The sequence below is a fragment of the Felis catus genome, chromosome A1 (genome assembly GCF_018350175.1).
Source record: "Felis catus isolate Fca126 chromosome A1, F.catus_Fca126_mat1.0, whole genome shotgun sequence".
Lineage (NCBI taxonomy): Eukaryota > Metazoa > Chordata > Mammalia > Carnivora > Felidae > Felis > Felis catus.
The window spans coordinates 198,917,891-198,944,934 of NC_058368.1; the positions used below are offsets into that span (position 1 = coordinate 198,917,891).

At 41.8% G+C, this 27,044-nt stretch overlaps 1 protein-coding gene across 7 annotated transcripts in view; it reads left to right on the plus strand.

The window, feature by feature from the left end:
* The window catches only part of ARL15 (ADP ribosylation factor like GTPase 15), a 405,200-nt gene that overhangs the window by 291,835 nt on the left and 86,321 nt on the right, over nt 1-27,044 (plus strand). Inside the window, exon 6 of one of the 7 annotated variants that reach the window (XM_045037224.1) lies at nt 13,622-14,132. The exons of the other annotated variants lie outside the window; for them this stretch is intronic. Within the exon in view, the coding sequence (XP_044893159.1) occupies nt 13,622-13,705 (84 nt within the window). The 3' untranslated portion in view covers nt 13,706-14,132. Of the gene's footprint in view, nt 1-13,621; nt 14,133-27,044 lie in introns of those variants that run through there. 7 annotated transcript variants of the gene reach the window in all.

The following is a 27,044-nucleotide window of genomic DNA, read 5'->3' on the forward strand; positions in this document are numbered from 1 at the left end:
GAGCTTTTTATTCAGGCTCGTGTTCTACTGTTCACAGATTCATTTTTTGATATTCCCCCTTTTCATTTTTAGCTCCAGAAGTCCGTATGTTTCTTGTGTTTAAAGTTACTGACTGATGCCCTTCAGTTTGACAGTTTTTTATATTTGCTTTTGGTTCCTGCTTTTTAATGAAATATTTTCATTAGCTCTTTTTTTTTTTTTTTTTTTTTTTAAGAGGAGGAGGCACAGTGAAAAGGTTCCTGAACTCTGAGGTTTTAGTTCCAGGCCAAAGGCAGGATGTGTGTTCTGACCAACACCCCAGTCTCCTTGGAATAGAACACAAACCTCACAGGTGAATTCCTTGGCAGCTTAAAACCTGTTTCCCTAGCTTAGGCATTGTTTGGGGGAAAACGGTTTGATTTTGAAGGGAATTTTCAAAAATCTCGGGCAAGACTTTCAGCATGATCATGGATCTTTGTCATATGCATATGCTTTTTATAGCTCCTGTGTCTAAAAATGCACACTACTGAGAAATGGCTGGCTCATAAATGTAACCAGTTTAAGGATGTAGGGGGTTTGGGGGGGGCATGTAGGTAGCTATGGCTTTCCCATCGCATGGGTGGTTCTTGCTAGAATTTGAAGCAGGAATCTACTGCTTCTTTCACAGTTATATCTAGTTACAAAATTATTCCATTCTCACAGTCACCTTTAGGTAAGTTTTCAGTTGTGAATACCCTCCCTGCCAGCCCTTTGGTAACTTTGTATTTGTAACTTCCAAAATAGGCATGTTCAGTAACTGTGTTCTGAGTTACTCTGGAAGCCCATTTGCCCATTCAGAATATGTTTTAAAACCCATGCCCTCTGTCAAATGCTTCAGGTACAAACCCAGAGCACTGGCAGACCTAGTGCATTTCAAAAGCCACTATCCATTGACTACTCAGTGGCAATCCATTTTCCTCAGTTTACATTGAACCCAGAAAATGACTATCAAGGCCTGATTTAAAGCCAATCCTGGGGCTTTCTTACGAAGCAACATCCGGTCAGTAGAAACTGACAAAGACACCCAGAATCGTTAGTAATGAGCATAGTTAGAATTGAAGAAACCTAGATTCCAGGACAGCAAGTAGAGACCTGGGACGCGCTGCTTGTCAACTTTGTTGAAGAAATTTGCAAATATATGCATCTGTTAGCGATCAATGTCCTGACTTAATAGGCAAGTTTAAAATTACTGATTACACTGATGTGCTTCTGATTTCTTTTTGCAAAACAGATGAGTAGTTTTTATTCCAAAATTTGTTCCAAATCCTATTTTTTGGCAGTGTGCTACGTTTAGTCACAGTGTGAATAAAGTATGCGCCCCATGTCTTGATTACTCTGCCTAAAATATCTCAGCGCAGTATACATTTAGTCCTTTTTTGATTATTACAACTAACCTTAAACACCAACAACTTCTTTTAGCTAATGCAAATGTTGTACGTGACACTCTTATCATGCTTGCGACACCTTCCAAACTACAGTCCGTCTTGTCAATTCTCCATTGCTCTGCATATCAAATACCCATGCTGTTCCTCTTCCTAGCTCACTTCCTCTGTCCCTCAATATTGCCTTTCGGTTTTATGTCCCTCCATTAGTACTTGGAGGACAACCGATGTCTCCCCTACCTCTTTGGATAAAGGACATCATTATTAAATTGGCTTTCGCTTTATTCCATGTGTGTCCTGGATCTCCCTCCCCTCTTAGTAGCCAAGGACACATTTCTGAGCTCTTTACCTCTACGCTTGCCAAGACGGGAAAAAGAAAACTGTCGAACCCGGAGTCTTATGAGATACTTAACCAATTTAATCCGTATTTTTCACGTAAGTGACTTTTTATCATCCACTGACTCCAACCATGGACACTGTGGAGTATACGGAGAGTTGTTTACCCCTTGCGGCATTTATCTTGGGCATAGTTATCTGTAATGAACTTGAAACATGGGATATAAATCATATTCTCATAAAGAGCTTTAACTGGGCCAGCGTGAGAATCTAGCAGTACTACTAGGTGTAACGATGCCGGGAATCTGAGATGGAAACTTGACCTCTGTTATTTGCCCCTGGACCGCCAGAGGCTGGTGGTTACATTTGCTTTGTCTGAGAGATAAGCATTTGGGGATGTTCCCTCAGCCATTTGTTGATTCAAATTAAGCATTGCATGAAGCAGCATTCAACCCTTAGGAAAAGTCAGTTGCCATGTTTTGGAATCTTAGATGCTGGAACAGTAAACTTTCAAAAATGCTTTGATGCTCAGATTTAACAAAAAGTTAAAAGGAAATAAAGCCCTTAAAAACAAACCTAATACCCTGCCACTTATCATTGTTTTATTAACACAAAGTGTTTTTTTCTTGCAAGCAAATAGGGAAGAAGTCATTCTTTTTGTAGCCCTCCATAGAAAGAGGAGGTTGCTGTTTTATAGTGTTCTGGAAACCAGATTTTATAATTTAGAAAAGATGCAGTTGTGCTCATCATGGAAAACTTAAGAATTATCTCATTGGAGTGGTGTATTGACTTCGCAAATACTTGCCAACTTCCTTCTGTGTCCTCAGCACTGTGTTAGGCACTTGGATAGGAGCAGTTTGTAATAGAGATGAAAAAGATAGTGACTCTCCCCTCAGAGGTGCATATAATCTATTAAGGTCCAAATACAAGGAAATGAGTAATGCGGAAGCTGCAGTAGTGAGGAGAGAACCCAAACACACAAAACCCATTGGTGGCGGGAGCAGGGGAGGGTTACAGGTAGGGCTGCCCACACCGTTTGCCAGGGGAAATGAAAATCTTTATTCAAAAAGCAAGCCAAAAGGTGACAATAAGGCACTAAAATGCAAAGGTTTTTTTCTTTCTTCTACGTGTCTCCTCTGCTCATGCACATGTTCCCTTGTCCCATGAGACCACTTACAGAACTCAAGTTCAGAGATGAAATTATTAAAAGTTTCAGGATAATGCCATAGGGCATTAAACTAAGCACAGAGCTCTTCTGAACCTGAGCCCCTGTCAAAAGTAGGGCCCTGGACAACTGCACAGGTCATACAGCCACAAGGCAAACCCTGGATATAGGTGTGATTACTGTGAGATCTAGTGTGTCAGCACTAAATCCGTTTTCAAGGAAGGGTTTATAGGGAGCAATCTGAATGAGTTTGTACAAATCAAGATGGATATGTTTTGGCAAGTGTGTGCTCTGAGGGGTTTTGTTGTTAGAATGGGGCAGGGGAGGAATTGTTTCCTATATGGAAGGAGAGAGAATAGGCTGCAGAAGACATACACAGAAATACAGTGATCAGAGTGTGTAGTCTGGAGGGAGGCCTGGCTCATTTGCTAAACGTTAGCTGCAGAAACGCCATCCAGAACCTTGGCTCACAGAAATAGAGGCAGCCATTCTTAGGAGGCTTTTTTTTTTTTTTTAATGGCTTGATTTATTTCAAAAAATATGTTAAATGTGTCCTCTGCATTTGCTTTAGAGAAGCACTAAGGAGGGGTAAGAAATGACCAGTCTGCCCCCAGCTTGGTCTCTCCCAAGTGGGGTGTAGGTCAGAGCAGGGTCCTAAGTCCCGGTACAGCATCCGGCCTGTGATCCAGTGTGGACCAAGGAGGGAGCGGAACTGGTTTTATGTCCCCGCTATCCCACTCATTGGCTGGATGATCCAGTGGATGTTAGTTAACCTCTCTGGGTCTCTTTCCCTTTCTTTGTATAATGAGAATGATCATTGCACTTGCCTCCTAGAATTAGGATTAAATGAATCAGTACATGTAAAATGAGTTCCTACATACAGTGTAGATGTGTACATCTATATAAAGACACATACATGTGTGTGAACATTTATTGCAGATTCTGGAAACATGACTGTTCATTCTGCTTACTGCTACTTCTGCTTTTAGGCTGCTTTCCCGCCAGTACTTGAGAGAAGCAATCTTGGTCTCTAAACAAACTCCTGCCTCTGGGCAACTCGTAGCCCATGACCTTGAGTCGTTCGTGTGAGAAGCAGCTCACTCTATCACCACTCACCGCCACTTGAGACTTGGGTTCAGGGCACACATTTGAGACCTTTTCTGCCTGAGGTGTGTTCATGTTTACTGTATGTCTTCCTCCATCAGCGGTTCCATTGTCCTCTCCCTCTGCCTCGGTTTCAACTGTCCATCACAACTTGACTGGTGATCCCTAATGCGTCCACCCGGAAGCCACTGGTGCAGGCAGGCCCAGCATGCGTTTCATTGATCTAGGTTGGAGTCACCACCACCTCCACATGGAGCTGTGACTGGAGGAGAGTCACTCACAAGATAGGAAAGAGTTGGTGTCTTCATTTTTTGTTGGGGATAGACGGAGAGGAGACTTGTGACAGGCTCATTTCTTGGCCCATAGGCCTGCTCCAGCCCCCTCCAGACGCGAAAGGAAGGAAAAACAAAGGCATGTTGGAGTCTGTATTCCGTCCACTGTGTAGCTCCTTGTTCCCATAAGTGCCAGTTTCCTCAAAGGAGACCCTCACAGTCGGGCACCGTGTGGGTCCGAGGTGATGCTGTCCTCTCAGAGGTCTTGATTCGCTGACAGCCACATCGTACGGCCACTTTCCTTTCTCTGCTCTGCTCGACTGCTCTACTCCCATTTACCGAGTACTTGGTTCACAGTGCTGCTGCTTCGTTCAAAGCACACTGCACACTCCTGCTTCTTTTCCTAATCCTTTTCACTGTCGTTGCTTAGTTTTCTGTGCCTCTCAACCCCGTGAATGTAGACACGTGTCAGGTTTTGGCCCTGCCGCCTGTGCTTTATTCTCTGCGTTTCCCTGGGAGTTTGTTCTACTTCATGACCCCACCCATAAGGACATCTTCGTGGCGATGGCACTGACTCTCTTCCGACTCTGCGTGCAGATGCTCACGCGAGTGGTCCAATGACCCTTCGGTCCCATCATGCCCTTAATATCACCATGTTAAATATTCCAGTATTCCAATCGGAGTTCAGTTCTTCCTTCTACTCCATGCCAGCTGTTTCTAATGAAAATCCTCTCCTGGTAGGTGTTCCCTTACTCTTAGGCACCAAACCTATTACCCAAGTCTACCTCCCCTTTCAGAGCATTTGCAGGCATGATGCCCTTTCATTTCGGGGCCGTGGCATCTAGTACAGTGCCTGGAACACTGGCAACTCAAAAAAAGAGTGCTCATGGTCTCAGCTGCTTACTATTGAGCAACTTCTCTCTTACTTCCCAGTCAGTTCTCCAGCTTAGTTGACTCGTAAGTCAAAGAATTTCATGCCTCATCTCGTACGCCAATATGCCATTCTGTTCTTGGCATCTCTCACCTGTCCTCTGTTTGTACCAGAGCCGCCCCTCCTAAGACAGAAGGCCTTCCCATGCAGGGCTGTGTGCCCCACATCTTTCCGTAAGCCAAGTGCTGGGCCACAGTGCCTTGTACACAGTAGCCACTTAAAGGTGTGTTCAACTTAACTGGAGCAGAGCAAAGAAGGAAGGAAAGAGATGTGAGGGGGTGACAGATTGAAAGGAGGATTAGAAAGATTAAAGGAGAGAAAGTAAAGGGCTGAGGCCCGCCAGTCTGTCTGTAAACATTCCATTAGTCTTGGTGTTAGATTGAATGAAAGCTGGTATTTTTTTGCCCGTGTTTCTGAACACTTTTTCCCTCCCTCTGGAAAAGAAAGATACGTTATTCAAGAGATGGGAACATAAGGAGAAAGTGGCTCAATCCCCCACTCGCAAATATCTTGTGAAGTCTTACTTACGGAACAGAATTTTGAAGACAGAAAATGCCTTAGTGGAGCAGAGTTCTCATTCTACAGATAAGGAAACTGAGGCATGGAGAGGTTAAGTGGCTTAGCAGCTAGCTAATGGGAAAAGCAGCAGTAAAACATGAGACTCTTTATTCTTCCAGCCTATCCATTAATAAATCACATTTTCTCTTTTCTAGGTAGCCCAGGCCAGTTTTTAAAGTGAAAGATTAGAATTACTAAGGGATTAGGTATGTAGAGAGCCTTATTAGTCACAAAGTTTTGTAACGTTCACATCATACTTTCTTTAAAGAGGATTCAGCATGTTGAAGAGGATTCACTGTGTTTGGAAATAGATTGGTGGTTTTCTATTTCTGTTTTTAAGCGGAAATTTATTTCCACACCACCATTCTTATTTTTCTTTCCTTTTTTTTTTTTTTTAAATCGTACTACACAGGGGTGCCTGGGTGGCGCAGTCGGTTAAGCGTCCGACTTCAGCCAGGTCACGATCTCACGGTCCGTGAGTTCGAGCCCCGCGTCAGGCTCTGGGCTGATGGCTCAGAGCCTGGAGCCTGTTTCTGATTCTGTGTCTCCCTCTCTCTCTGCCCCTCCCCCGTTCATGCTGTCTCTCTCTGTCCCAAAAATAAATAAACGTTGAAAAAAAAAAAATAAATCGTACTACACATAGCTAGGAAAAGAGATTAAAGTGAACTTATAATGGCTAAGTAGAGGTTCTGACTAGTTGTAGCTCCTGCCTGACACTCCGTTCTCCATCAGCCTCCTTCCTCCTACAAAGGTGATGACAGAAGAATCTGAAGGGCTATTGATTAGATGATCTATGGTCCCTTCGACTTCTCATGGTCCTGTGATGGTATAGTCTGGTGCCATTTGGATCTTCATAGAAAATCCTCTGGCAACAAAGGTTTAGGGAGAGGCAAACTGAAGTGATGCGGGAAGGCACTCTAGTTCTCTGGAAGGAAATGGCAACTTCCATTTGGTTCTGAAGAGATAATCCGGAGAGGGGACTTTTCAGAGACAAAGGCAGACTTGACACTGGAGGTCTTTGAATGCCATGGCCAGAGTGATGAGACAACCATGGGTACATATCAGGAGATGAAGAACAAAGCACCAGAGTTGGGGAGCCCAGATTAGGGAGATCTTCTGAGCTCAGGAAATAAAAAAAGAAGACTGAGATTCTTTGGAGGGAGGACTTTGTAGGATGATTGTGAAATGGATTTCCAGTGTAAAAGGCAGAATTCTGTATGCTTGTTTTGCAAAGCTCAGCAAAGATATTTGTATTACAGCAGAAATTGGTCAAATGGTAGAGGAGAAGTTGATTATCCACCACAGTGAGGTAGCAATATTGGAAAGAGAGCTTGGTGTAAATCCAGGAAAATGAAAATCTAGGCTGATTAAAGAGTTTGGTCTATTCAAGAGCTTTGTGATCAGCTGAAATTTCTTCCTCATTTGTTTTAATAAGGGTAGGGTCTTTTAGTAAACGTAAGGTTATTGGTATATTTCCTGAACTCAACCCACGTTGACTGGGTTTTTAATGTAAATTTTGCATTTTAATTAAAACTTACAGCAAGATTAATCTGACACATGTATTCAGTCTTGACACTTTTCAAGTGCCTTCCCTCAAAGGAGGCCTTTCTCAAACCTTGGGATTGGGCTCCCCTCTACCCCAGAGATCTCTGGACACACTACGGTCGATAGCATTTGCAGCACAGTTTTGAAATGATCTGTTATTGACTTGCCATTTCCCCCAGCACCTAACATGTGTCTAGCACGTACCGAGTGCTTAATAGATGTTTGTTGAACTTGCACAGGATATGTGCAAGTCACTCAACATTCCTGAACTTTTCTTTATTTCCACCTGCAAAAATGAGAAAATTAAAACCTGCCTGCCTGTCTTACTGGGTTATAGCTGTCACGTGTGTTGGTCTTGTTAAGAACAGGAACCTTGTGTTATACACCTGTATATGGTGCCTGGAATAATATATTTTTATGGATTATAGTCGAAAGCAATTCATAGGTGGGAAAGTTGTGCGTTCACATAGGAAATGGCTTTTAGGCACAAATGGCCAGCAACTCATTAGCATCCCTCTTGTACAATGAAATTGCACATTTCCAGAGTCAGCCTCGTAGGTATGGAAAGAGGAATGAGGCACATCAGTCAGTTTTCTAAAAAGGGTTGTTTACAGTTTCCCAAGCAAGATAACAACCTAGAGACCTCACTAAATGAGGAGTCAAGACTCTAATAAAGGGCAGCAACGCTAATGTGGCTGCATGCCATCCCTACCCTCCATGGGCGAGTGTTGATTGCTGTCGATTTGCCTCCCCTTTATCAGCAGTTATTAAAGGGACTACTCTGCGTGAAGTCAAGCCACCCATCCTACCACTTGCCCTTCCCTAGGCGGTGGGGAAAGATGGCAGTCTGATTCCAAAAGTCCTTGATAAAGTAAGCTGTTCCTTGCAGTTCACCAGCTATTTTCTAGTAGTTCAGTCTTTCTGAGTTTTCTTTTCCTCCACTATGCTCAAGGGATAATAATGATCGTTGCTTCACTCCTGTAAGGATTACATGAGATAGGAGTGTGCGAAAAACTCCTCATAAGAGCCAAAGCATCATATTTTTTTAAATGTTTTTTTCTTCACCATGGTTACCTCGAGGACATAGAAATAGGTAGTATAGCTTGAGTTCGTTGGCTTATATAGCAATTTTCAGAGAGGCTGCAGAACATTTTTCTGCCCAGTCCAATATACCAGGTGACCCTCAGCCTTCTTTTGTTGACAGTAAATACTGTGTACTACAAATGCTTCTTCGTCTTTTGTTTTTTCCCCAAAGTACGTTTACACACACCTAACAGAAAATTTAAAGTCTTTTCCTTCCTTCTTTGCTTCCACCCTGCCTTGAAAGTACATGCAGTAGAAATTTCTTTGGGTTCATAAAAATTACCAAAGGGAGGATGGAGGGGAGAGATACCAATTTTTCAGAATATAGTATGATTTTACTTAATCAGATTGCTTTTCTAACATTTCACAACTGCACTAGAAATGTTAGAGGGACAGGATTAGAAATGAGGAATGATTTGGGTGGGGGACCACAGCAGAGAACTCTGGGGAGCTACCTGGAGAGTCCTGGGAGAGGATTCTGTGCAAGGAACAGTAGTGCAAAAAGATAGGTAGTTGAGTATGAAGTTAGCATATTAGATAATTTGGGCCTGTGCTCACCCAACCTCTTCCCATAAGGAAAGTTGCCATTTCAGGTCTTGGCAGGTCTCCAGTGTCTGTCTTCTCCCTATTCCTTTCTGCCTACAGATGCTCACTGTTAACCTACCATTATTCTGTTTTTAGTTAGGGATTCTTTGGGTCAGTGGTTTCCGACTAGAGGCAGTACTGTTCTTGCCTAGGGGGTGTTCAGCTAACCAGCCTCAAAAACCTATTTTTAGGTGATTAAAACACAGAAAGAAAGAAAGAGAGAGAGAGAGAGAGAGAGAGAGAGAGAGGAAGGAAGGAAAGAAAAGAAAGAGAGGAAGGAAGGAAGGAAGGAAGGAAGGAAGGAAGGAAGGAAGGAAGGAAGGAAGATAGAAAGATTTGCAGGCTAGACATAGATCTCAGCTGTCAATCACAAGTCGATGGGGTGTTGCAATATTGAGTCTGCTCACACATATATCAGCTCTGTTGTGGTACTTGTGTTGCTTCCCCCGGAGGCTCCTCTCATAGATGGCCATCAGTCCCAAGAGACACCATTGTCTAATCCCATTTTTCCTGACAACTTCCCTAGCTAGGAGGCAAGGCTGAGGTCAACCAGGAGTATAAGAAAACTGGGTCCTTTGCCCACTCTTGTAGATACATTCTCAGAATGGTACATTAGCCTGAACATCTTCCTCTGAGGAAGCTTATGAGAATCACTGATAATGTGTGAGCCCGTAGAAATAAACTGAACAATGAGGAAGTAAAGTTACACACAGTTATTGAGGAACCACCCCCTATCCCCATTAAGCCACATAAAAAAGGTTTAGTAGACTTCACCATTACTCTGTTTCTGTTTTTGGTAGGGACTCTGGGTCTGTGGTTTCCAACTGGAGGCAGTTCTTTTCCTAGGGGACTTCTGGAGACATATGGGAATGTTTTGATTATCTCTGACCAGAGAGCAGGGGGCAGAGGTACCAGACAAGGCCAAGGGAAAAACAGGAGTCCTTCCTCACAGGGAAGAATATTATATCTCAAATGCCAATAGCACCCCCATTGAGAAACACTGAGCATTTTGATGAAAACATCCTATTCCTTTGCCATCTTTATTTCGTTAGTAAGCTATGATAAACTACTCTTGAAGACGGGGAATCTGTAGCTGTTTTGCTAATGTGGACTTTACCAGCAGATCTCTTTTCCCCGACATTAGACATTCAGCAGGTGTTCCTGCCAAAATACTGAAAAATATGAGTAATGAAGCATTAAATATTTAAAGCAAATATTTTTGTTTTATACCTGAAGGGCATCATTTATAAAACCATTTATTGTACACCCCTAATGTACACAGGCATTTATAAATGCCATTTGAATTAGATGCAACTGAACCTCCTATATTAAAAATATTTCTAGTTCTTTTTAAAGACAGATACCTTTTAAGTAGGTAATTGTAAAAAGTTTTACAGCAAGGCAACTGGTATATGGTCTATGTTTAAATTTGAGTTGGAGTCTTTCAATGCATCTTCACTGTTGGTGGTCTCCACAAAGTCATGGCAGGAATTGGGGGATGGAGGGAAGAAAAGACGTTTTCTTTTTCCTCATGTTAAATCTACATTATCAAGGTTCCAGTTTAAATGTGTCTAAGATAATTGGAGCCCCTAGGAGGCACTTTGCTAAGCAGCTAATTCAGCCCGTCTTCCCTAGAGAGGATAATTGTTGTTAAAAAACAAAAAAGTAAAATGTGTTGTTTTCTCATGTAATTATGTAACTGACATCTTTATATAATAATACATTTGGGTGGTCCATCCCTGAAACACTTGGTTTGTTAGGAAACATTACAGTTTCCACAAGTAATCACTTACTCCTAAATATGATGAAAGAATTTGGTATTGTTGCATTGCATCATTGCCTTGGTCAGAAGCTCAACTTTCTAAATGAGCCTGGCACTGCAAAAGGCTTCTAACTTTTTTGCTGTTTTTTTTTTTCCTTAAATGTCATTATACGGACGGAAATATTTCTGAGGTAGAACACTATACGGCAGAACATTAAAAAAGTGACGAAACGCAGATTTTGTCCAAGGAAAGGGTAAGGGCCTCTAAGCCGCTGTCTTTCCAGCAACCACACTGTGACACCCTTACCCGTGTGGTTATTCGCGCCTTCTGTACATTTCAGTCACTCCGCTGCACGGGGTTAGGACCTATGAACTTCCTGCCCTCAGCGTAGCACAGATAGCTTGACAGCGGACACACTGCCATTAGAATTGAGTTCACTTTAATCCACATTGGTAACACTGCTGATTAAAAAATGCCACACTTAACAGAGCTGAATGGGGTTTTCCCTAGAGTTCTGCTCTTCTGAGGCTGCAGACAGCTTTGGTCCTGAGACAGCCATCCCTAAATTTCAGATTCAGCCAGGACCTAACTAACTAATCATGGTGGCTGATTATTCCACCCAAGGGCATTCTTTTAAACTGCTATTACTCAGAATTGTGTGGGAGGCTTTTGCAAAGTAGCAGACAGTCAGTGGGAAAGGAAAGGCACAGACAGATAAAACTCAGAAGAGGGAAGGGAAACTCAGGGCAGAAGCAGTACCAACTGAATATGCTGAAAGTTGAAATAGGGTGATAATTGAATGTAAGGCTGGAGTCTGATTGCAAAGGCAGAAAAGGACATTGTGAGATGATAGCAAAAGGAGTAACACGTGATCCAATCAGCAGCAGTTTATCCTCAGCGACAAATGGAAATCAGTGGGCTGTACGCAAAGGAAGGAAGAGGGTCAACATTTTGGTTCCAGGGCTAGACTAGAAATGAGATCATTCTGTAGTTAACAACTTGTACTTGGGCATGCTGAAGAAAAATGTCTGTAAGCCAACATGGAAGATTTCTATTTAACATCATCCTGAATTCATGCTTGTCACATCATCTTCACAAAGCAGTTGGCACCTTTTTGTAACCCTTTCCTATAATGTAACCATGCCTCTCAGCTATCGTCCCCAAATAGTAATATCCTACATCTTACAGAAGGATGGGCACACACAACAGGAGATTCAGTAACATTTTTGACATTCAACATGAGGGTGTGCTACAACATAAAACTTTAGTTACATGAGAAAATACCCTTTATCCCTCCTAGTCTAAGCTAAATTAAATCATTGGCCCAGATACAAATTCATGGAAGTAAAGCTAAAATCTAATGGTATATTGTCTTTAAATGCATTGGGGTAGGTATTGTCATAAAGGTATTGTCTGTAAAAAAAATGTGACCTACCAGAGATGGCAGTGTTTCTAACTGGGGATAAGATGTACATAGAAGCAACTACAGATTTCAGATCTCGGGTGTGTGTGTGTGTGTGTGTGTGTGTGTGTGTGTGTGTGTGCGTGTGTGTGTGTTGAAAAGATAGTGAAATCTTGTGATGTGGTTCAATCAATTCAAAACCATGGAAACAGCTTTCATCTTGGCTCTGCACTTGTGGTTCTCAAACTGTGTACCAAGGCACCCCAAAGTGCCACACAGTCAACTCATAGAAGCGATTTTATGGAAGATTTTTTTATTTTTAAGGAAAACAATAATATTTGATCTGTCCCACACCCAGTGAACTACTAGCTGAAGTAGTTCAGTTTCAACATTAGATGGCGCTACGTTCCTTTTGATGATGTCATATCTTTCTGAAGCTGGATTTTTGGAGACAGGTGAAGAGAGTAAATGCTGTGTGGCAATTAAAGTGGAACATGAAAGGAAGATGGCAGGATACAGTCCAATTCCAGGACTTGAGAAGTTATGTATATCCAACAGGTATATGTATGCCCTTTAGTAAGAAAGTTTGGTTATTAAAGAATGAAATAAACCTTTCCTTCCTTTAAATTTATGAGTATTTTTTTTCAAGCTGCTACTAAGTTGTTAGGACATAAATACTTAGTAGGTTATTTGAATCTAACCACTTAATAAATGAACTGGTAGGTATTGTTTTTGGCCTGGTGGCATGATGAAAAAAATGCCAAGAGACAAAAGGATTTCTGGATCAAAGTTTGGGAATCTGTGCTCAACTGAATCATTACTCAGTTTCATGGAGTTGATCAAGGGTGAGCTACAAAGCCAGGCTGTTTACATCCCTTCACTTCAATTCCTTTTACATCAGCTGTCAGACAGCAAGTAGGGACGCCATGCCCTGGATCCCTTTCCTTCTGATAAAATCTAATAGGATCCGTATCTCCTACCAAGTAGAAAGATTGAGTTCCTAAAATTTGATCTTAAAATAAATTTCGATAAATTCGGTTCTGTTATTCCATTCGTTTCCATTTCAAAAATGGAGTCATATTCATGGGGTGGGGGTGGGGGTGGAGTGGGAGTGGAGGTGAAGGGAATTAGTCCCAGAACGTTAAGTTACACTTCAGAAAAAAAGGAAGTATCTCAAAGTTAAATATTCAAAGAGAAACAATGGTTTTGTTTTTCAAAAAGTTGTTCAAAATAAGCCACAGAAAGCAAGCACGTAATTACAAAACAAAACCAAGAAATCAATGCAACATATAAATTAGAGGTGCTTGTTCAATTCATAAACTAATTCTTCACTTGCAAAAACATTCATGACAGAGTTCCCTGTGATATGAGCCTCCCCAGGGCATTTGAAATATGATTCAATTTTTAAAAATTCTATTTGTACCCAATTTTTTCAGAAACAAAACATTGGTTTTAAACAAGGTGCATCTGTTTCCAGAAAATGCTTTCCCATGGAGCTGTGTGTAGAAGGCTTGTACTGCATCTGGAGATCACACTCGACTCAAATCAAGAATCTCTTTGAATACACCAAGCTTAGGAGCTAAACTGTCTTGGCTGCTTGCTTATGTTTGATCCTGTTGGGAATGAGGCTAATTGTTTAAGAATTTACGTCCTGGTAAGGCTGTTAGCACTTTAAATTGATTTGATATTTTTAAAAGCTCATTTAAAACTTATTTATACTGAGGAAGTTGGCTTTCCATGAGCTACAAAATTTATTTCCAGATTTCACCTGGCATATCTGTACGGAATATGTACCCCAAAAGCATCCTTTTACATAGTGATTGCAATGGGTCATCTGTATTATCTTTTTAGTAGAGTATATCTGTATTCATGCTTTCTTCTTTTAAGTTCTTTCTTGCCTCCCAACATATTAATTACTGCCCTGTTCCTAATGTAGTCTTAGAAAAAAAAAAGTGCCTTTAAAAACATTTACGGTTAAAGTGTCTTTTGAACAAGCATATGAAAGTTCTTTATAAACATGAACTACTTTACACACTTTTGTGCAAGGAGTTGATCTCATTTTTCTTTCTCAAAATAATGCTTTTGATTCTGTGGCATTGCATACCTGTTTTCCTACAAAGACAAGTTATTATTGGTTTTTCAGGAGCAGAGAACCTAGCCACATACAACTTTGTAAACCCCACATTGCTTACCACCGAGTTTTATAAGTAGCAGGGGATATACACACACACATTTCCTCTGTAAGGTCTTGTTGAAGGTGAATATGGCCCACTTCATTTTCAATAGTTGGTAGATATAGGTCTAAATACTCTAGAAGTCTAAGATGAACTTTGATGCACACTCTGAGACGAGCCTGAGAAGAATCTTTTTTGTAGAATGGAAAATGTTTTCGAAATCTGAACAATTGCCTTTCAGTCAGTCGTGAGATTGCTAGATCTTAAATTTGGTGATAGGCAAATTTAACACAGTCAGACAAGAGTATACCATTAATTGAGTGTCTGTTATGTGCCAGATCATTTAGAAACATTATCTTTCATCCTTCAGCAGTTCTGCAATGTATGTTTTATTTTCCCCATTTTACAGAGAGGAATGATTAGAACCAAGGATGTTAAGTGCTTTGCCTGGTGGGTGGTAGAACCAGAATTCCAGTCCGGGTCTGACTGACCATATAGGCTGGGCTCTCTTTCAATTATTCCTTCCCCTTCCCAGATCTTGTGAGCTGCAAGAGCCATTTAAAGGTTATCTAGCCCACCAACTTTGTGGGCACACAAACTAAAATTCAGAGAGACAAGTAACTTGTACAAGGTCACCTTGTGTTCAGTTCTTGTTGATACTTCTAAATAACCTTGAAACGTGTTCAATAAACATTCCCTATTTATCTCAGCTGAGTGGAGCCTTTAAAAAATCCACCAATCCTCCCAAAGGTTGAAATGCCAACCGTAGTTGATAGTGTTTCTGGGATTCTAGAAACTCATCTATCAAGCAGCACCTCAGGATTGGCCATGAGAGTCTCTCTCAACCTCTTTGTCCTTACTGGCTGCCCCTCCTCCTCCTCCCTCTTCCTTCCTTCCTTCCTTCCTTCCTTCCTTCCTTCCTTCCTTCCTTCCTTCCTTTCCTTCCTTCCTTCCTTCCTTCCTTCCTTCCTTCCTTCCTTCCTTCCTCCCTCCCTCCCTCCCTCCCTCCCTCCCTCCCTCCCTCCCTCCCTCCCTCCCTCTTTCTTCGTCCCTGCTACAGTGTACCATTTACATCCAAATCCACAGAGACACCGTATGCTATAAAACTGTCTTTGGGAGATTATCTTGTATGTTTTAAGCATGCAAAATGTGTCTGTTAATAAATTTAAGATCTGGGTTCAATGCTAAGTCTAAGTTACCACCAAGTAAATATTAAATGATTTGCTCATTTTTTTTCCTGTCTGTGATGATGTGTATTCCTAGCCCTTTATTTTTTTTATTTTTTTAATGTTTGTTTATTTTTGAGGGGGAAAGAAAGAGAATGCAAGCTGGGGAGGGCAAGAGAGAGAATCCCAAGCAGGCTCCATGCTGTCAGAGCAGAACCCGATGTGGGGCTCGATCCCACAAACCATGAAATCATGACCTGAGCTGAAATCAAGAGATACCCAATCAACTGAGCCACCCAGATGCCCCCTAACCCTTTAGTAGCTATACCATTAATTGAGCAACTGTCATGCATCAGGCACTAGAGCAAAGCAACTTAAAAATCATGTAAATATTCTGAGAACCTTAAGTGCTATTAGGTCTTCAGTTTTATATTTGAAAAAAAACTTAGGCTCAAAGAAGTTAAATCATTTGTGAAAGGATACAAAACTCTCTTCTAAATGGAAGGAAACTTGACTTTTACCAGCCGTGAGCAACCTTTCTTCTTTAAAGATTCATTAGCCACAAAATCTTTAATCTCTTTTTCTCACTCGGATGTTAAGATACTCATAAATATCCAGAAGGTAGGGGTGGGTTCTCAAAAGTCAAGTGAAAAAAATCTGCAGCCAGGAGCCCAATTAAAAGCTTAAAAACATTGGCTCTGGAAGGATATGGTGTGTGTGTGCGTGTGTGTACCTTTTCCTCAAAATGAAGGTCAGGAGGAGGCTAGATCTAAATGAAGGGAAGATGGGATACAAGTATCTCATGCCAAGTGGACTTCATTAAAAAATTGTCAGCCTGGCTGCATAGTTCTGGAAGCAGTTCAGTGTCCATTTCTACATTTGCAATTTTACACATAATCTCTTACATAGCTCACTTTTAACCTACCTTCTAAGAAAAAGACCCTTTTAATTCATATCTTAGAATTATGTCATATTGCTACTTAAATGGCTCAGAAGGCTCCCACCGCCCTTGGGATAACTGTTGACTTCTTTCTAGTCTTTTCCAGCACTCATTCTTAGTTCCCTTTCTCAGCATCTCTGTCATGGAAGCCTTGGCCACTCCACCTTTCATTGATTTCTATTATAGTCCCTACCCCTTCTAACCTCTCTTTTTTTTTTTTTTTTTTTTTTTTTTTTTTTTTGTCTAATCTGGTTCTCTCTCCTCCTTACTGTTGTGTGAGCATTGCCCTTACTATGAAAGATGCCCAAGCTATAGGCCCCAGATTTCCTACTATTGTTTTTTCTTTATACTCTGAAAAGTCTTCCACTTTTATGGCAAAGGTTATTGTCTCTGTGTTCTTAACTCACAGCAATATCACCAGCTCTAGCCTCTCAGCTGTACCCCCAAACTCTGTTTTTTACTATGTGAAGCCCATCTCAAGTTGGACCTTTTATAGCACAGTGCTTTCTAAGCTTTAAAGTGCATATGAATCATCTGGTGATCTTGTTAAAATAGAGATTCTCCTGAGTAGGGCCCGAGATTCTGCATTTCTAACACAACAGTTTTGCCACATGCTGCCAGTGTGGTTGATCCAAAGACCACACCTCGGGCAGCAAGGTAGCATTTATGTGTCTGAAGATGACCACAGGACTGGTTCCCTTCTCAGCCTCTCTATACTAGCATCCCAGAATGCCAAGGTCTGCCTTTTTCATGAAATCCTTTTAAGTTATACTAACCTGAAGAGAAAATTCACATATGTGGGTCTTTTAGTCTAGAGCCCCTAATTAAAATTTAATTATACACTTGGTTATTCATTATTGGTTCTCATGCCTTGTCTTCCTATTCATGTGTGAGTTTAGGCAGTGACACCAGTGTATCCAAAGAAATTTTGCAGCTGATCATTGAAGTCCTTCTTTGGATAAGGCACTGTAAATTTGTGTTCTCCACAGTGTCCGGCATTGAACTGGATTCCTTAATATCATCCCTCCGGTGCATGATGGTCCCCCCTTTGGCTTTTGAAATCTACCCAAGTAGACTCTCAGCTCCAATGACGCAGGGCTTTGATGGACTTGTTCACTACGACCGCTCCAGTACCTGAAACAGAACTTGGTACAGAGCAAATGCCTAATAATTACTCTATGGTAATCAAGCAGTTGAATGAAAATTGCAAAGTAAAGGTCAAATTCCATCTTCGTGAAGCTCTCCCCTCATTGCCCTCAAGTTCACACAACGTACTCTCTTCTCGTAAGAACTTTGTGTTCCTCATCTAAGCCTTCAGTGCTTGTCAAGGCATGGTCAGGACCACCCGCATCAGAGCCCTCTGGCGTGCTTGATGAAATGCAGATTCCTAGGCTGTGCTCCAGGCCTGTGAAATCAGAGTCTGCAGTGGGGCCTGGCAGTCCATCCACAGTTTTAGCACTCTTTGTAGTGAAGACCTCTGAACTGAGGCCTTAGCTCTGTTAGAAGTGTTGACGAAAAAGCAAAACAACAAAAGATTATCAAAATAGAAAAATGTTCTCTCCCCAAATAATTATCATTACCTTTGTTGTTTATTTGCTGGTTTTCATTTTCTCCCTAGCAGTATCTTGTTTGTTTGTTTGTTTGTTTGTTCCAAAATCTTGCCTCAAGCCATTTGAAAGTTGAAGTCGTGACCACTTGTAAGAATTCCAGAACATAGTTAGGCAAAAAAAAAAAAAAAAAAAAAAAAAAAAATCCTTGAAGGTAAAAATACATGTTTTAGAGTTAAGGTTGAAAGAAGGTAGGCATTCTAATCTTTTTATTTGGAACTTCTGGCAGAATTTTAAATGAGGGGAGAGGAAAAAGAAAACACTGGCAAATTGGATGAGGACATGTGTTCTCTTAGTTCTGTGGTTACAGGGGATTAGTGGTGATGAGATCCAAAGACTCGTCACGCTGGGGGTCATCCCCAAGGCACGCTGGAAAATTCCTATGACAGACACCAGGGACTGCCTTTGAATCTCTGAAGAAGAGAAATTGAAATCTGGGGTTCTTTGGATTGGCGGACAACATGTAAAAGATTGAGCTTGTGGAGTATATGGGGGGTCACTTGTACCAATTACTCTACTTTTGAGTATGTTTGAAAATGGCATTTAAAAAAAAGCACATGATCTGAGCCCAACCTAATGAGAGTTCAGGGGTGGGGGGTGAATGTAGGAGTGAGGATGTTGGGGAAGATTCGCTGTTCTTAGAGGAGGGAAGCAGGGGGAAAGGGTTGATTCATGCAGCATCGGGAGCACCTGTGGTATTGTGAGGGCGATGTTTGCATGTGACCCACTCCCTGTGTAAACAGATCGGCTAAAATCTGGCTATATAGTTGTTCTAGTCTTGCCAGTAACTTAAAACAGGGAGCTCTTTACATAAATAAGTAGAAGGTCCCATATTTAAAGGGGATTTCCTTAACCAGGTCCTGCTACAAAGGAAGCTGGATTTCCATGTGTGAGGGAAAATTGGCAGGACAAGTAGCCATAATTAAAGGTCAAAGGAAGTGGCCTAGCTTTGAATTTAGTCCTTCCCAGTTCTGAATCTTCCAAAGATTGCAAGAATCACTTTGACAATGAAGAAAGAAGTGTTTGGGGAGGATAGGCTGCAGGTCTAAATAAGCTTTCTCAGTTAATCAAAGGCAGAATTATCCAACCTGAGCAAACAGAAAGAAACATCAGAAATTAATACATAGGCGAGTAATGATAGCTAAACCTCCGCGTTAAATGGTGCATTTGGCTGGAGATGGCAAAAGGCCAATTAACCCATGGTAGCTGTGTGGACTCATTGCAAAGAAGGTAACATATTGATCTTAAAAAGAGGTGGAGGTGGTGATTGGGGATAACAGTGTTCCTTGTACAAAAGTGGTAAATAGAAATCCTCTAAGGCATCACTATATGAACTAAATCGGCTTTGGGGCCTCACAAGAGACTTTTGTCCTTGCCATTATTCTTGCGCCCACTAACCTGAATGACAGCTGTCCAGAACACAATGTCCGAAGATGAGTTTACAGAATGAGAGAGAACGAGAAGAGAAGGAAAAGGAAAAAAAGAGGATGGAGGAGAATAAGACCCAGGGTTGATCTTCCTCAAGAAGGACCACACCAAGGATAGTTTGTTCAGTGTGAGCAGCTCGACTCCAGATGTGGAACAGCTGGACAGAGTTCAGAGGAAAGCAGTGAGAAGAGACTGAGATGGAACAAAGAACTGGAAAGCATATAAAAGGCAGCCTTTGAGAATGAAGTCCAGGGTAGGAGTCCTTTTTTAAATTTTTATGGCAAGGGTTAAGAAGTATGAGAAGTTCTTTTCTGTATAGATTGATTTCCCCTTGATATGCAAGGCAGTCACTCTCTATGTGAGTGCTTACTAACAGGCAGGAAGGAAAGTTTGTGCACGTAAGAGACATTCAGTAGTTGGGGCGGACCCAGAGATTTCTAGTGAGATGGAGAGCAGTGGGGATGAGGGGGCGTAAGTGAAACAGGGGAGTGCAGGCTGTCCGAATTCTAGAACAGCCTACAGTGCAAGTGTTAGCAATTCCATCCTCGGAGGCAAACAAAAAGTATGCTGAACTGGTCCTAGAAGTTTAATTGTTGGGAATCATCCTAATTCTGGCAGGGAGGTGCATGAGTTTGCCTAATGGGTCTCTTCCGTCTATTTTCTGTGATTCACCACCCCCCTGCCTAGCCTGCGGCGGTACATGGTTGAGTCATTGCTGAACGCAGATATCTCATTAAAAAAGGGGGATTAAAGACTATTAAAAATGATTGGCTGCTAGTCACAGATTAAAGAAAGACCAGTTTACAGTTACAGTTGCTCTTGTCCAAAATAAAATGTAAATTGTCGAAATTGGGCAGGAAATTCACCCGAAATTTCTGAGATGCTAACTTAAGCAGCTTCCCCTCCTCTGCTGTCGAGACCAGAGTCATCAGACTGAAAATTGAGAAGTTCTTTGTAAATCTGAGACCTAATTTCAGAGTGTGGATCTAAACAGTGAGTTATCTGTATTCCTTTAAGGTACAAAAGGTTGAGTGATAAATGATCTTTTTGAAGGAATTTATTTTTAAGATGTGCTTCTGTACAATAAGGCGCCCTGAAAACTCAAGGGAGGTTTAGAAATTTCTCTTGCAAGAACATTACAAATTGCATAAACAACCCTGAATTACCAAATGTTTACAGAAGCCTCTGTCTTTAGAAATATGGTCCACTACGCGGAGTACCATCCTGAAAAGAGTAAGAGCCAACCGATTTAAAAACCAGTGGTTTATTGCAGATGAAACTGTGAACTCAGGGAGTTGTGTTTTCTATCGGGAGAGACCAATTCGAGGTTATTAAGTCCTTCACTCGTAATAGCTTGGCCATACTGACCAGCAGTCCTACAAATGAGGCCCTCTTTTCAGAGGGTCCTATTCTTTCTTGCTCCTAACCCCTCTCATCTACCTCAGATATCCCCCCGCCCCAAACATAGCTTTTATGCGCTCTATGTGGATTAGTTACCCCCGGCTCATTAAAGCTTCTTAGCTCACTGGCCATTTGGTCCCATGGAAATAAAACGGGAGTGATTGAAAACCTGGGGACGTTAAGCATTGGGTAGAACCTGGGAGAGCCAACTCTCGTTCTGTTTTCTGCTGCCACCAGAGCATCCAGGTTTTCACCTCCTTTCAGCTGCCCTGGCTCCAGGGTTCCCCTTCAAAACACCATCCAGGGGCACCTGGGTGGCTCAGTAAGCATCCGACTTCACTCAGGTCATGATCTCATGGTTCGTGAGTTTGAGCCCCACATCGGGCTCTCTGCTGTCAGCACAGAGCCTGCTTTGGATCCTCTCTCCCCCCCTCTCTCTGCCCCTTCTCTGTTGGGTCTTTTTCTCTCAAAATAAATTAATAAACTTAAAAAAAAAACCTGTCCAACTCATGGACCTCAGGTAGTTTCTTCTTTCCTACAGGATAAGTCCACACTCCCAGCCTAGCTTTGAAAATGCTCTATTTTTCTTCCGAGAAGTTCTTACACATATGACAAATTGATGTTTTTTGAGTTTTCAAACTAGGAATGAGCCGTGAGTACAAAGTGGTGATTTTCATCACGATTGTACTGAAATAGAGGTACCACTTCTCACGGAGTATCAGTTGCTTAGAGACTGTGTTATCAGAGTCTCGGTGTGTGTGTGTCCCAGAAAGACTCAAGCACTGGAATTGTCACTAGTTCTCAGCCTCAAGCAATGAGCAGCCATCAGGGTACTCCCCCCCACCCCACCCCACCCCACCCCACCCCTGCCCTATGGATATAGCCATTATATCTCCAGTGTCTTGATCTACAAGATTGTCCTCTGTCATCTAGCCAAGGTCACCTCTGGGCCATGAGCTGAGGTCCATTTGAGTCTAGACCACTCCTCCAAGCAGGCCTTTTCCTTTCATAGATTCCTTCTGGCCACAGGTGCAGGGTGCTTTTAGGGAAACCTTTCAGTGTGTTAGCAGGGGAAGTTGATTTTGATTCAAATACAGTGCTTTGATTTGGAGTTTTCTTTTCCTTAGAGATTGGAACTGAACATACCTTTGTTTTAGGAAAGAAGATTGGTCCAATGCTCTTGTCTTAGTTCATGGTTACTGCTTCTCCCTCAAGTCTGAAGGCTTTTTGGATAACTCCCAATCCTTAAATTCTTCCTTTTGTGGAATTGAAAGTGAATTAAAGTGAAGACACCTGGAATTGAGCAGGTCTAGAACAGTAAATTCTGATACATACCTCTGCATCCAGCTCCTTTAAATTTAACCAGTCTCTTCTGACAAAAAATTATTTGTGTTCTGGGGAAGCATGGTATAGTGCTTAAAATTGGGGCTTAAAACCAGAGTTTAAGCATCCAGTGAACTTCCATTTGAACCCTACCTTAGAACTCTTCCCTCACTTAGGAAATGGAGACCCAGCACCAACTTAATAGCTTTGTCATAAGGAATAAACACGGTAATATGGGGGCGCCTGGGTGGCTCGGTTGGCTAAGCCTCTGACTTCATCTCAGGTCATGATCTTGCAGTTTGTGAGTTCGAGCCCCATGTGGGACTGTGGGCTCACAGCTCAGAGCCTGGAGCCTTCTTTGGATTCTGTGTCTCCCTCTCTCTGCCCCTGTCCCACTCGTCCTCCCTCCCCCCCCCCTTTCTCTCTCTCTCTCAAAAATAAATAAACATTAAAAAAAATTTAAGGTAATATCAATTAAGCACTTAGCACGTGGCTGGCAATACTTAGATGCCAGTTTAAAAAGTGATTGCAGAGTGCTTTCAAACTAATAGAAAATGGGAAGAAATGGAAGAAGGAGATAGTATAGCTTCTGTTGGAGTTGCTTGTGTATTTTTTTTTTTTTTTTTTTTTTTTGCAAAATGGGTGTTAAAAAAGATAAACAAGGAAAGGCGGTAATAAGCAGGATAATTTAGGAATCATGTATTTATTAGCCAGGGAAATAATGCCTAAAGGGGCAGATTGTAGGTTCTAAACAGCAGTGAAAGAAACTAGACTCAAGCCTTAAAACTTGGCATAGAGGCGGACCTGCTAGGTAAGTTCTGACCAAATTGTTTTAACATCTCTTGCTGGGGAAAATTTCCAGTTTTGTGTGCATATCACTTCCTACAAGGCAGTGTTGGTATAGTGAGGGAGAAGGTCTTGGAATCAGGCCAAACAGAATTGTCTCTAGTTCTCTGTGCTGTCTGTGCTCTCAGAGGCTCCCCTGCTAAAAACAGAGATGGAAAGAGGTGTGCTGCACTGTGAGACTCAGTGGTCATATATACTAGGGTCTGGAACAATGCCTGGCACCCAGGAAGTGATCAGAATGTGGTAACGGTTGTTGCCTATAATCATCTATGTTTTCTCCCCTTGTTGACAGAGCAGGTCCACCCACCTCTGGATGTTGTAGATTTTCTGAAAGACTGGACTCAGATTGATGCATAGTGTCAAGGACTGACATGGCCCCACAGGAAAGTGAGATTATTGATTCCCTTAAGAGGGAGGTGAACCCTCTTACTGCAGCCATGCCTCTGTGATTCTTGAAATTCATATTCTCCCCCTAGAGAGATTAATGACATACTATTTCTAGAGTGCTTTAAGGAGATTTTTGATATATTTTATAAACACGCTTTCTATTCCCTTTGAGAAGAGTTTAGAAACTTATCCTCAATCCCTTGTGCTTCTGCCTTCCACTATTTTTATGTGGCTTTCTACATGATTTGTATCTTGAGGTACTTTGTTCCTGTCTCTCTATAGGATATATTTTCTTACATGGAAACTTGGGTCGGAATGCTGGACGTTAACATTCCTCTTGCCTGAGATTTTTCTTTTAATTGCTACAACGAATGGATAAATTAAAAAATGGTAAAACCAAAGTTTCGGTGAAGCTAAGGAGGTATTTCCAATATTCACTCTGCAGAACGCCAGGGTAGATGTTAAGGTTTCACGTCAGGAGTTTCTCGTTCTTACTGCAAACCAGATCCTGGCCTGTCACTGAGAAATGGAGTCTCACATGCTCTACCACTATTTTTCAAATACATGTAGATGCCGTGTGATCATTAAAATACAAATTCACAGGAGGAAATAGTTGTAGCAGACACATTTGATACAGGACTGTTATCCAAAATATACAAAGAACTCTCAAAACAGTAAGAAGACAACCAAAAATTGGGCCAGGTATCTTCATAGACACCTCACCCCAGAAGATAATACAAACGGTACATAAGCACGTGAAGAGATGCTCCACATCCTATGTCATGAGGAAAATGCAGATTCAAACAGTAACGAGATGCCACTGCACCCCTATTACGACAGCCAAATACCAGAACACTGACAACACTAATGAAGGCAACATTCATGAAGGCAACAGGAGTTCTCATTCATCGCCGGTGGGGATGTAAAGCGGTATGGCCACTTTGGAAGACAGTTTGGCGGCTTCTTACAAAACTAAACGTACTTCTATGATGCAACAATTGCAGAGTATGAATACAGGGTATAGAATATAAACATTCTTTGGTATCTCCCCAAAGACGTTGGAAATTTATGTCCCCACAAAAACCTGCCCAGGGGATGTTTGTAGCTGCTTTCTTCATAATTTCCCAAACCTGGAAGCAACCAAGATATTCTTCAGTAAGAGAATGGATAAACATTCAGACAGTCCAGTGATGGCAGCCCTTTGGAAGGTGGGCATCTCCAGGCAGGTCTCGCTGGGCGACAAGAAGTTATCTGAGTTTGTGCCCCACCCCAGCCACAAAGGGCAGGAGGGAGTGTGGCCCAAGATGATGCTGGCTGAGAGACTAGAGTGCACTTTCCTAGGATGGGCGGGGTGGGGGGCAGGCCTCTGAGTTCAGGCCTTGCCCGCCTTCCCTCCCTCGTGGCGTCACCTAGCGTATACCAGCCGGAGCAGTGGGATTGAGCAGAGACACGTCCTGCCTTCCGGGAAGGGGGCTCAGTCCAGGGGGAGGCGAGAGGTTCCAACAGGGCTCCTGGGCTGTGCAGCGGCCCCTGCCCAGAGGAAGAGGGGACTGAGCCGAGGGGCAGCCTGGCTGAGGAGACAGGCAGAAGGATTTGGGGAGGGCAGGCCACCAAGTTGGGAGGCATTGGAGGTATTCATTCGGACCTACCTCAGGAAAGTGGGGGGCCTTGGGCCTGACTGACCTAGGCAAGCACTTTGCAGCACGCCTGGTACAAAGTCAAAGCCCAGAAAATAAAGGTAGCCAATATTATTATAATATTTTTATTAGAACATTCCGATTATAAAAATAAAGCTTGTTTTCTTTAAAGGAAAAAAAAAATCCAGACAATGGAATATTATTCAAGGCTTAAAAGAAATGAGCCAGCAAACCATGAAAAGACATGGTGGAATCTTTTTTTTCTTTAATTTTTTTTTTAACATTTATTTATTATTGAGAGACAGACAGAGCATGAACATGGGAGGGGCAGAAAGAGGGGGAGACACAGAATCTGAAGCAGGCTCCAGGCCCAGAGCCCGACACGGGACTCGAACTCACAATCCGCGAGATCATGACCTGAGTGGAAGTCGGATGCTTTACCGACTGAGCCACCCAGGCGCCCTGACATGGTGGAATCTTAAATGCCTATTCCCAGGTGAAAGAAGCCAATCTGAAAGGGATATAGACTGTATGTTTCTAACTACCTGAAATTCTGAAAAGGTAAAATTATGGAGACCGTAAAATGATCAGGGGCTGAGAGTAGAGAAGAGGGATGAATAAGTAGATCACAGAGGATTTTTAAGGCAATGAAAATAGTCTGTATGATACCATTGCGATGAATACACATTATGATACGTTTGTCCCATAGAATATACAACACCAAGAGTGAGCCCACTGTAAACTCTGGACCTTGGTTATGATGTATTGAGGTAGGCCCACCAACTGTAACAAATGCACCACTCTGATGGGGGATGTTGATAACCGGAGAGGCTGTGTGTGTGCAGACAGCTTGCATATGGGAAATCTCTGTCCCTTACCCTCAGTTTAGTTATGAACCTTAAACTGCTCGGAAAAGGTAATGTCTTAGTTTCTTTTTAAGTGAATAGCACACATACAAAACTATAAATTGATTTGCAAGCCTTCCTGAATTGGAATGGCAGTAACTTTTGAACATGCTCTATTTTTCAGGCTATGGATACTAGGCAGCTTATCATTTGAAAGATTTGATCTTTTTTTTTTTTTCTTTTTTCCTTTTTTACGTTGAAATGTTTGGGAACTCATGACCTATGCTTTATTGATTTAAATGTTAGCTGGGGAGTAAAACTACTAGGTAACGTTTTTGTCTCTGGGAGGGTTATGTGCCAGTGAGTCTTTCCTCCTATTCTGAGTAAAAACCCCTAGACTTTTCACTTAAGTGATACTTTGTATCTTTCATCTAAAGAACATAAAATACTTTTTAAAATTCCACATGGTGATAGGGGGGAAGAAAATGAGTCGGGGTGGGGGGTGGCTGTGGGGGATCCTTGCCCAAGGTCACACAGGGCACTAGTAGAAGCATTGGGGAGAGGGAACCAGATTCTCCTGACTTAGATTCATTGTTCTCAGACCCTATTTCCAAAGACTTGATAAGACTTTTCTGCTCTAATTTCGTCAACAAACTTGAGTTTGAAATACTTACATTTTGTGCTGGTATCTTTAAAAATATGATAGCTTCTATCAGCGGGGTCAATCATTTGGGTTAGTTTATTTTGGCAAAACTGTATGGACTGAAGGTCTGAGGTTATATTGATCTATATTCCATAAAAACTCAGACCAGGTATTCATGACACAGATGTGATGGAGAAACTTTCAGGTTAAATAGGAATTAACCTTAGAAGGGAAGTTAAACTGACAGCCTTTTAGTTTCCCAAGTGGGAAAAAATTACTATGCAAAAGAATGCTATGCTAAATTAACAACAACTACTATTAGTGGGATATTTTCCTTGCCTACATCTCAAATTTTTCAATATTTCTGTTGCAATATGGAGATAAAAATATACCAAACTCTTTTGTAAATTTCTTGGTAATTAGTTTGTATTTGTTATAAAAATAAGAACAAATAAAGGGCACCTGGCCAGCTCAGTCAGTAGAGGATGCGACTCTTGATCTTG